At 34.2% G+C, this 11937-nt stretch overlaps 2 protein-coding genes across 2 annotated transcripts in view; one reads left to right on the top strand and one right to left on the bottom strand.

Moving 5' to 3' along the window:
• The window catches only part of LOC18053090 (alpha,alpha-trehalose-phosphate synthase [UDP-forming] 1), a 9814-nt gene extending 5763 nt beyond the window's left edge, over nt 1–4051 (bottom strand). The window contains exons 1-6 of the mRNA XM_006449522.2: nt 3704–4051; nt 2652–3021; nt 2354–2451; nt 1795–2183; nt 894–1008; nt 550–712 (exon numbers count right to left, since the gene is read on the bottom strand). Coding sequence (XP_006449585.2) covers nt 550–712; nt 894–1008; nt 1795–2183; nt 2354–2451; nt 2652–3021; nt 3704–3754 — 1186 coding nt within the window. The 5' untranslated portion in view covers nt 3755–4051. The remainder of the gene's footprint in view (nt 1–549; nt 713–893; nt 1009–1794; nt 2184–2353; nt 2452–2651; nt 3022–3703) is intronic.
• A 698-nt stretch (nt 4052–4749) lies between these two features.
• LOC18053088 lies at nt 4750–8832 on the top strand. The gene is made up of 2 exons (XM_006449520.2): nt 4750–5390; nt 8444–8832. Exons 1-2 carry the CDS (start codon nt 4917–4919, stop codon nt 8618–8620), a joined length of 651 nt encoding a protein of 216 aa, XP_006449583.1. The 5' UTR covers nt 4750–4916; the 3' UTR covers nt 8621–8832.
• Nucleotides 8833–11937: the final 3105 nt, after the last annotated feature.

Genomic DNA, 11937 nt, shown 5'->3' with positions numbered 1-11937 from the left:
AAGAATAATTGGTCAAGATATCGAATGCAGAACATGGCTAGGTATGAAGGAAAATTATATAAACATCAAAAGGTAGAGGTTTCAATCATGTGCAAGGGGGAAAAAAATAGCTAACATTAGCAAAATATATTCAGTCAGTGACGACCATAACTGGTACTGTGCCTGTCAAGAAATATTGTAATGCTTAATGTTGGTGTCATTGGCAACATAAGAAAGAAAATGAAAATGTTTTGAAATTTCCAAATGGGAAGAACTGTAGTTTAACTTGATGTTTGTGCAAGTGTGTCTGCAATTTTCAGTGCATTTTTGTGTGCGTAGCTCTGCATGTGAGAGATAATCTTTCTTTCAATTCTTTTTGTTGGAATCGCTAGAGAATTAAAACAGATTATCAGGTTAAATTACAATCACCTGCCATTAATGCATGAAGTATGCAAAGGGTTAACAGAGTAAACAATATATTACCGAATCTGTATTAAAATGCAGATCTATAAATATTTTGTTGAAAGTTAACAAAATCTCTATATGTATAGCCACAAATTTTGGACGCACAATTGGCAAGCTCAATTATAATAGCTAATATGGTGCTTTCACTAGAACAAACAGATCCCACCTTTCGGCCTGCAAATCTTTCTTTCAATTCGTTAATGTGGTCCTGGACTTGAGGTAATTCAAGAGCTCGAACAAACCGATCAGAATCTATCCCAATTGGAAACTGTAATTTCACTCTCCCAAAGAAACAGAGATTTCAATCATGAGGAAAGATTCCCCGGAGTTCATATTGATAAAAAGATATTTGTATGTACACAAACCTACAAATCATGACAACCTAAAGTTCCAGTTTTGTTGCTGTACATACAAAAGAGAGAAGGAAAAAGTTAGTAGCAAATATTTACCGCAGCCACACGAGTCAGCCTTCCTTGATCCTCTACTCCTTCAGGTGTACCCTCAAGCCCAAGAATACGAGTACAAGCACTAACAAAATGCCTTGCATAATCATAGGTGTGAAAGCTGCAAAGTCAAAAAACAGATGTAGGTGATAGTATAGTGGTTCAGAACTTAAAATTAAAAATTCCAATGGTAAGAAACAGATATCAGAAATTGATAGCAGACAGAAATAAATTTTTTGAATCTACAGAATCTAACTAGTTCACAAGCATGATAATTTTGGGGAGAGGAAATTATTGATTGTCTTTTTATTCTTCTGCAGCATTTTGCACTTAAGGGCTAGTATTTATGTGAATGATTAAAGTAATCCATGTCTGAGCAGAAAATGACTATTCCAGCCAGGGTTCAGATTAACTATTGCTTTGAAGCTAAAAATACAAACTCTTGAAGATGACATGGGTAGCATGCTTGCTATACTCGGTGCAGTTGCACTAAACCAACACTTTCACTGTTGGATAAATATATAATTCACTATCATATCTTGGCACAAATTTGATGTAGGAATTACAAATGGTGTCTGATATCAAGGGTTTAGATGTTAATGCTCAGTATAGAGACTACTCCCATCAAATATGGAGCTCTCAGTGTTTCATGCATCTACCATTTTCCCACAGAATTAGAAGAGATAAAAGGTGAAGAAACAGGTCAAGCACTACGGAGACATTTGTTCCAGTGGGTACCATGCACCACTACTAAGCCCGATCCTGTTAGCACTAAAATTAGAGGGAACTTGGAGACCTTCTTGTAGATACTCATCTAACATATAAAATTGATTAATGAAATGAAATAAAAACAAAGAACCATAGCATTGTCAATTAAGATACCATGCTGAAAAACCAGTACTCTTACCCAACTAAATCAGCAGCAAGAACTGATCTCAGAAGCTCTGTTCGAGAAGGCAAAGTTCTATGTATTTCTGAGGACGGAAAGGGTGTATGAAGAAACCAACCAACCTTCATATTGTTGTTATACTCTTTCAGACATTGTGGAAGAAACATTAAGTGATAGTCATGGCACCAAACAACATCTCCCTCCTCATATATATTGTTCACCACCTTAGCGAACATTTGGTTTGCCCTTTTATATGCATCAAATTGAGATTGAAAACTACGAGTTGTTGCCAAGCGGTCTTCTTGTGGTAGCCCAAGATAATGAAAAAGAGGCCACAACATGTTGTTACAATAACCATTGTAATATTGATGGACGGTCTCTTCATCAAGGAAAACTGGGATGCACCTCTGCAACCATGACAAGCAAGGTGGGGAAGAATGAAAGTTATGTGTGTGTGTGTGTAAAGCTCACATAAGAATGTAGGTTGCTAACACCACTACCATAATCCAAGATAACAGCTGATGTACAAAATCTAATCTTACAAGAACTCCGTGTACAAGTAAACAAAATTTCAAACCTTTTCTGCAAGGGCTTTAGTTAGTGCTTTTTGCCCAATCTCATCAGGTACGTTTACACCAGCCCAACCAATCCATCTGGCTTCGAACTCTCTCACTCCTTCAGAAAATAATCACGGTTAGTTGGTCTTCACTACCAAAATAGAAACCCATATATCAACTGAAAGTATAAAATGAACAATGGAGAAGTTGTAGGCAAGTTCATCATTACAGAACCCTGGTGTGACAGTGGATGAAACAGAAAATCTAATTAGAAAAATTGAGGTACACTAAGAAGGAAAACATTTAGCCATCACTTACCCAGAAGTGCACTGACCAGCCCCCCAACACTAATCTCAAGTTGCCACGAGTCCTCACCCCTCCTAACAGCAGACACAGGCAACCTGTTGGCCACCACCAATAAACGTTGTTTACACCGTCCTTCTAGCCTTTCTCCATTATCGGTAGAAGACCTTGTTCCTGCAAACTCTTCCTCATCAATTTGACCCCAGCTTTCACTTGCATTTAAAAATGATTCACTTGCAAAGAAATCTGGCTCTCCTTCATTCTGAAGGAAAGACCTGTTTTTCCGTAATTCTCTTTCCCTCAGAAGTCTCTCTAATCTAGTTCTTGGTGTGAGGGGACTGCTGTTATACTTGTTCCCTGGCATACGTTTGGTCTGCAACAGAGGCTGCACTTTTCAGGTTGCAATGAATCATGTCAGTAAAATTTCATGAACATAATGAATTGCACATAATTCAGTAAATATTTCAAGCAGTTTATTCAATCGACCACCTAACAAATAAAATGGAAATACTGAATCAGACATACTCAATCAATCAAGCTGATGTGCTGTTACAACACATCAAGTTCCATTCAAAAGAAAGTTGAATCTCAAACTACAAATATTAAACAAACTGTTCAGATACACTGAGAAAATTAAAGAAGGTAATACTTACATTATTCCAATAAATATCGTTGCGGATACAGTTACCAACAAATAAGAACAAAAATTTAACAACTGGGAAATTATTATTATTATTATTATTATTTTAAGCAGATATGGTTATGTTATTACGAAATTGTGCAATTAGAATATATCCAAACAGTCTTTTGATCAACAACGAAAACACACCCACAAAAAAAAAAGAAAAAAAAAGAAAGGGAAATCATCATACTACACAGTTACGCCAGGCAAGAAAACAATAACAAAATGATGATCTGACACAATATCTTTGATGACGAAAACAAGACAATGCTCATGAATAACATAAACATATACTACGGCAAGAACCCATCTGTAGTTAGATAACAGAAGAAATCAATGAATGAGCAAAAAAACAAAAAGATAGAGTGGATTAATAAGAAAATACCGGATTATTAGGCAAAACGCAGAGATCTTCCTCAAATGAATTCACATTCATGGCCAAGAAAGAAAGAGTGGCAGTGACTCAGCTTGTGTTAATGTTATACGAAACGTACATAAAAAAAAAAAAATGATAATGAAAACAACGAGGCCAAGCCATATGGAGACGAAGGAGAGGGACTGAGGGAGCAAGTTGGCCCGCCGATATTTTGGGGGGCTGTGGTCAGGTCACTGTTGTAGCATCATACATTCGCAACAAAAATCTTCACTCACCCTATGGCGTTGCCTCGCCTGATCATATTCTATACATATTAATTTATTATCCATTTATACACATACATATGCTTTTGCTTTTGCATTTGCATGCAACGTGACACACCTTAGTCTAGTTTGTCACCAATTTATACACGACTGGACGACCCTTTTTTTTTTTTCCCTTTTAATTAATATTTGTTCATGAGTTAAGTTATATCATATATTCATATGAGCCTTTTCTATAAAGAAAAGTGATAAACATCATATAATTTGCTCAATCAATTCGACAGTCTAAAAATTTTTTTAGTAAATATTTATATGAACTTCCGAATACTGAAATGTATTGATAAATGATAAACACCCTGTGTTTATAAGATGAGCATGCCACGTCATTTACACGCAATGATGTAAAATTTTGACATATATATAAACTTTAAATAAAAAAGAAAAGCTCAAGAGCATTGATTTTCTTTTTGGGTGATAGTGTCAACGCATTAAAAAAAAAATTGAAACTTTAAATGTGTAATTCATTGATGTAGTCATAGAAATTGATAGCGTTGGATTACTTTATTTTAAAAAACCAAAGAAAAAAAAAATGGATTGATAGTATTTCATTTTGGCTATTTTCCTAAATGTGTGTGCCATCACCATCGGACAATATTTTGGAATTGAAAATCAGGGACGTTTTCAGCAGCCAAAACGACGGAGCTTCATCCAAATTCATCACGACTTTCCCAAATCTGAAAGGGACCAAAATCTTGAGTCATTATCACTCACTTTTCTATAATACAATAATAATAATACAACTCAGAAGGCCCCTTGGCAACATATGGCCCAACCCCAAGGCCCAAATCTCACTCAATAGACAAAACACAAATTGTATGCAAATATGCAATGGTGGTCAAATTTCTATAAAATCTCGAAAAAGAAAAAAGTAAAGAAAAGCCTCGACCGTCGGATCATCCATGGCCAAGATCCGATTTACAGCCGCCCCAATCCTCATCCTCGTCCTCCTCATCGGCACCGCACCGGCACCCATTCACTCCCTTTCGGTCTCAAATTACCGCACTTTCTTCTCTTTGTCGCACTCCCTCCTCATGCGCGTCTCAAACCTGCGCGCCGAACGAGGCGACATATCGGGCGCCAACCGGGCCAAAGCGATATCTCAAAAGCTACAGCGAGGGGCCCGGTTGTGGTTAGCTTGCTGGGGATTAGCCTTCTCGTTGGGTTGGGATTACGTGAAAAACTACGCTTGGAGGGAGTTGGATTACCGGGAGCTGTACGATGCCGTTTCAGATTTGAATGAGCTTAGTAGCATTTTAAGCGAGTCGATGAACTCGGACATCGATAGAGTTGCTTGGGTTGGAAGAAATTATGGGAAAATCCTTGCCGCTTCGAAACGTCTTTCTGCTAGGCTGCTCAACGTGTTTCGTCGGTCGGTACGTTTTTCAGTCTTCGTTTCTTCTTCTTCATTTATTCGAGGAGAAATTACCATTTTCCCTTTTTAAGAAGATGGCAAAATGGTAAAAGGCAAATAATTTTCCTAACGCCTTTGGAGTTTACCATTCTTTTTAAAGGAAAATCTATTTCTTTTTACGTAAAGTTTCCAAATATGTATTTTCGCTGACGTCAGATTTAAGCATATAGGGTTGTTTGGCACCCTTGTTAGCCCTAGATGCATTGGCTAAACATGGTATTGCAACCCTAGCTTTGGCTGGCTGCATTATGGTATAATGCAGCCACTTATTGCATAATGCGGCCACAGCCGCATTAGTTAGTTTGTCTTTTTTTTTTTTTTTTTTTCCTTACTTTATAATAATTATAAATAAATAAAATTGTTTAATTTAATATAATATTAATTTTCATTTTTATTTTTACATTATAATTCTTAATATAAATTAATAAAATTTATTATTTAATAATATTTGTCTTAAATTTATTATTTAAAATGACCAGAAGAGTATATAAAAATTAATTATTCTTAAATAAGTTAATATAACAAATAATACATGTTTAAATATGAATAATATTAATTTAAAATTAATAATAGTGTAAACAATGATATAAAATATTATTACATGTACTATAAAACTCTTACTTGAATTATTTAGCACAATTCATTATGTTAATGAATACTTTACAACAATTATATCACTTTATTATTTATGTGATTATCTTATGGTATGTATAAACTTTTATTATATCATCTTAAGATGACTTTTGGACCAATTTTGTAGGTTTTAACCATTTATTTATGTTATTATATTATTTAGAGATTATCTTATTAAATTATTTGCTTCATTTTTTATTTCATAGGTTATTATATTTAGAAAATGCTAAAAAATAAATGTTATGCTTCCGAAAATTTAAGGCTATAAGCTTCAATTTTTATGAAGAATTATGATATTTTTTAATATTTATACTAAAAAAATGTTAAATTTTTAAAATTTAAGTCTTTTATATTTAGTATTTTTCTAAGTACTAATAAATATTATTTTCTAAATATATAATTTAAATTAACTATAAGAAATTAATACAGTACAATGGAGCACCAAATATAGTATAATTAAAAATTAATATAGTATAGTGTAGTTTCAAATATTGTACAACATTATTATAATACAGTGTTAATGCAATACAACATAATACAATACACGTGTATTACAATAATACAATATAATATAATATAATGCAATGTATTAAACGCACCCATAATGTACTGTTTCAAATTTTAAATAAGAAAAATAAAAATTATAATAAATTTTTTGTCAGATTCTTTCAATTAGTCCTCCACACCCACCCAAAATATGTTTGAAGAGCTTTTGGAGGCTCCCAACCACAGAAATTGGGAAAACATTCCTTTTCTTCCTCCTTCAAGAACTTCAAACCATATATTTATGCACTCAAATTTGACATTATTTGTCTTATTTAACTCTTCTTAAATAATGTTCTATATCATAATATTAAATTACATTAAAAGGCAAATTTGTCTTTTCAAAAAAATTGACTAATCAGAACAAGATGTCACAGTATATTTGAAAACTTTGGGTATTGAAATAGTAATTTCAGGCATTGTAATATTTTTAACTCTTTACCATCTACTGCATGGAAAAATGGTAATTCCCCTACTTACATTTGCTATTGCTGCTTGCTAGTGTGCAAATAATATTTGGGGTTGGGATATTTAAACTGATAATTTTTTTTTTTACACCCATTTTTTAAACACACCCACTATCTAAATTTAAAAAAGTAAGATTATACTCTATAAAGCCTCCAAAAATCTAAAAATCATGCTGAATTTATTTTCCTTAATCTTCTTCATCTTCTGTTTTGCTCTGTTCTTGCATTCATTTTTTCACCCTTAAGTTAATGACGGGTTATCCGTGATCAACCTTGCTAACATACTGAGCAAAATCAATTTATGCAAATATTTAATGATTGAATGTCAAATCAATGAAAAAGGAAAAAAAAAATTGTTCACGCATGTAAATAGAATGAATTGAAAGTTGCGGATCCAAAAAACTCAAGGTGGGTTTACAATGAAATTACCGGTTTCTTTCGTCATCTATTGACCTTCATGAAAAAGTTATAAACTAGAGGACTTGCAGTAGAATTCAAGACAACTTATATTTCAGTCTTTCTACTAAAAGTTTTAACTCATCCAATATAATTCTTTATATTTGTTTGACTTTACTTTTTGATTGTTTAGTCGTTCATGAGGACTTAGAATTTCTTTTTTGATAGATTATGGAAAATTTTCATGTAATTCTCAACAACGAGAGTTTTTTTCTTTTATATAATATTTGTCTTAAGGTAGGGTTGGCAATGGGACAAGCTGAAATTTATCAATCCTGTTTTGATTGATAATCAAGGCAAAAAATGTGTCTTGAATAGTCGAATAGTCTGTCAAGATAAAAATGTGTTTCTATTGGGATAACGAACCGTCCCAGATGACATGAATTTTCTGTCATACTATGTAGATTCTGTTATAAATGACATGTCATATGTTTATAACCAATATGTCATACACCTGTGACCGATATGTCATATATACTATTTATCAAGATGACCTATCATATGATTGACATGTCAGATTTATGTGATTCATCAGACCAATTTATCATATGTTTTTGGAAACCCATACTTTTACTAGGGGAATTTGGCTTAGCCATGAAGGCTGGCTGTCTTCATTTTGGCTTGGTGCAAGCGGTTTGTGTGCCTTTCGGCTCCACACGCTGCTTGACTTTCAAAATCACATGCTCAATTAGCTAACGGCAAGAGAGATGTGGATAGGCATCCACCAGCTCACAGCACTCTGGGTTTTATCTGCTTTAAAAGTCTTCTACTGATTTTTAACAGTTTGACGGCAAAGAAAAAGAATTTCGTCATTGTGATTCTGCTATGACATCAGCAATTAATTTCATATTTATTTGAAAATCAAATATATTATTTGGTGGATGTGTTATGCATATGCTATGGATGTTATTGGCAGGGTCCATTAAGGGAAGTGGTGGAAGCAGTGCAAAGAGAGGTGGTAGATGGGGATTTATTAAGGGACTGTTTGGAGGTAGGCAGTAATGACCTGAAAGGATTAATTCAAATTATCAAAGATTTCGTTTTGCAATTTTATCCCACCCTTCAGGATCAGGACGATAGGAGTGATCTTTGAGTACTCAGTGAGAGAAATCTGATTTTTCTTTCTTTTTTTTCTTTTTTGGGGCTCTATCTCCCTCTAAACTGTAATTTTTTTGGCTTTTTGGTTTTGTAATCAATGTGGTTGTTCTATAATCAAATAACACATCCCGCTATTTTTCTTTCTGGGAAAAAGTCGGATTTCGAGTAACAAGAGCCGGTGGAGGCCCAGCCTGCATCAATTTCCAATATTACCATTACCTAACCATTTGGGCTCAAACTATCTTTTTGTGTAATCCGGCATTCTAGCTTTTGGGGACCACCCGGGACGTGATATTTTGTGCATGATATTGTATGTAAATTGCAATATTTCACTGTAAAACAAACAAATTCATTTTATTAAAGATTATAATTTCCAGATTTCAGCTTGTTAAAACTGCGACTACCCCCGCACTACAAATCTATGGAATGGGCCGCGGACAAAAGGCACGGCAATTGACAACAGAAGCCGGTAATTATGAAATATTTCACATGGTGGGTGATGAAACGGAAACATGCATGATAAATGCCAACTAAAGTTCTAGTTTTTAATTAAGAACCTATGATTTTGCAAACAAGCTTCATAAGTGATAAGCATCCCAATGAACTATTGCAGTTGATTGTTCAGTGTGGACTGATACTTGTGTCTGGTTATGATAGTGATTTATTTGCCCCTACGAACATTTTTTTTTTCAGTGTCTTTTTAAATAAATATGACTACACATCATAGGATAATGACGAGAACATGATAAGAAAATCCTCGTATTCAAACCAAAAAAAATGAAGTAAAAAATTGATATACCATGTAACGCCACAAATTCTCATACATATTAAATTATGGAAATTGGGCTTTCATTGAGAATTATGGGTGGCCTATAACCCTTATTTAGAAAGGGGTACTAATTCACGTGCTCTGCACGTGTTAGATTTGGGGTGTTACATACCAGAACCAGAAATGCTAGTGATACTTCAAATCAATCATCTCGGTGAGAAGGTTGCACAATATCAATATATGCCAGGCTTCCAATTTTCTTGCTACTACTGGTCGTCGGTCCACCACTCACCACCGACGGATAGGTCAACTCCAAGTTGCCTCCTCAAATTCTAAGCAATAATATTTTTCTTGGCATGCTCTTTATGTGAAATGAGAGATTTGACTAAAATAAAAAGAAACTAATTGCTAGAACTTTTTATAATCTGTTTACGTCTCAGTTCCTGAAGAACGACTTATTATTATTTCAAGTACAAGTTAATGTTGAGTTAATGACTACGACATAGCCAAACTGGTTGGGAAGATGATCGAGTGATAAAATTGCACCTTCATTTCAGAAAGGTCGTCTCTGTACTTGTAGACACCCACGTTACTGTGTATGACTTCTTGTCTTCCTGCATTAAATTTTCTCACCAACTGGTATTAATGGCAGAGTAGCCAGCTACGCTTCTTACCATGCAACGCAGTCACCGTTGGATCTCTACCTTTCTTAATTATCAACCGTTGAAACAGCGCAGCTATGTCTCCATGCTCTCTCCTATATGTCTCTACTCTCTAGCTGTTTCCAATCAAAGAGCATGTTCTTTCCTCTGGAAGAGTGACGCGTTTCTCCATCATTTTGCTATAATCCATAAATCAAAATGATATTGACTCGAAAAAGGTCACCGGCATCACATGATTGGATTTGGTATTGTAATGGTTTGTGAGAAAATTGTAGCCAGTCTTACTGGAAGTTGATTTTTTCTGAGAATTTTCTAGGGTAACAACTGTGATTTATTGGGCTCAAAGTCCATACCATTGACATATGACAGCAAGATTATCTTAATTTTCACTTACAGTTACTCCTACTCTTCTGAATTAGTGTGTCATCGTCAAATAATTTAGTTGCTATAGTCTAACCGATTTGCTTTCATATTCATCACAATGGGACCCCGAAAGTAATCAATTAACGACCATACTTCATTTTCTATTTTGAATGCCTAATAACTCTGAATAATTAATATCTTGTCGTCATCTTGTATTCCCTCTAGAGAACCCAAAAATAGATAATTGCATTTTACATCTTTTTTTTTTAATATCATGCTAATGGAGTGGGTCTATTTAGTTCAGTTAGTAAAATCACTTGCTTTTTTTTTTTAATACTGTTTATACAGGACTGTAGGTATTACAATTAATATTTATACACAGATTCTACAATTGGGACCTTCATCGTGGCATGTACTCCTCTGAAGCGCTGCCCAAATTCTTCAAACCAATTAATATTTATACACAGATTCTACAATTGGGACCTTCATCGTGGCATGTACTCCTCTGAAGCGCTGCCCAAATTCTTCAAACCCTCTCAAATATTCGAGGGCTGTCCACTCTACTCACATTTCGTGAGGAATAGACTGGCTCCACTCAATTATGTGATAATTGAGAAATGATTGTACATAAGCCCCATAAATGCTTTTATGGAGGCTCGAACCCTTGCACTCATTATTCTAAGTGCAAGAGCTCTCCCACTGGACCAAAGGCCCATTGGTAGTAAAATCACTTGCTTAAAATAAGAGATTTGGGATTAAAATGTTGTTCATATTAGTGGAAAGATAATTGGGTATTAGTTAACCTATAATAGAGCGAGAAAAATGATGTTTATTCATAATAGTTAATGTGTATTCTATGGTAATTTCTAAGTAAATAACATCATAAGGTGTTTACATATATTTTCCAATTAAGGATAACATAAATAGTGTTAATGTGTATTCTATGGTAATTTCTTTTTAAAAAAAAAGAAGAAAAAAAAAAGAAAAATCTGAAGAATATCTCTACTCAAATTTATAGTTAAAAAAAAATTATCGAGTTATTTAATTGACAAAAAAAAAGACAAGAAATATTCAATTTTTTGCTGTCCATATGCTATTTAAACTCCCGGGCATGTTAAACAGTTGCTAATACAAAAGAGAAAATTTGGGTATTTCAGAACGTAAAGTGTCGCAATGGTATAACATAATTAATTGATCACATTAATGATTACAGGCGGTTGAAATTTGTGGCGATGGACCAAAGCTGGGTAGCTGACTACCGACAAGGCACAGGGCGAGGAGGCTCGTTCTCACTCACAAACAAGTTTTGATCAATTCAAAATTGTGCCGTGTATCAATTGCACATGTAATGTACTTAGTGTTATAATTATATCCATTAATCCCACAGGCAGAGGAAATTGAAATTCAGAGCAGAGAGCTTTGATTTTTATTTGGCATTCATTCTCACGTTATCTCCGCGTGAATTTAATGCCCCGAACCAACTCCTCAACCGTAAAAGCTAATAATTACATCTTCTTC

Source organism: Citrus clementina, unplaced genomic scaffold (genome assembly GCF_000493195.1).
Source record: "Citrus clementina cultivar Clemenules unplaced genomic scaffold, Citrus_clementina_v1.0 scaffold_2, whole genome shotgun sequence".
Lineage (NCBI taxonomy): Eukaryota > Viridiplantae > Streptophyta > Magnoliopsida > Sapindales > Rutaceae > Citrus > Citrus x clementina.
This window is presented reverse-complemented; position numbering and strand designations above follow the sequence as displayed.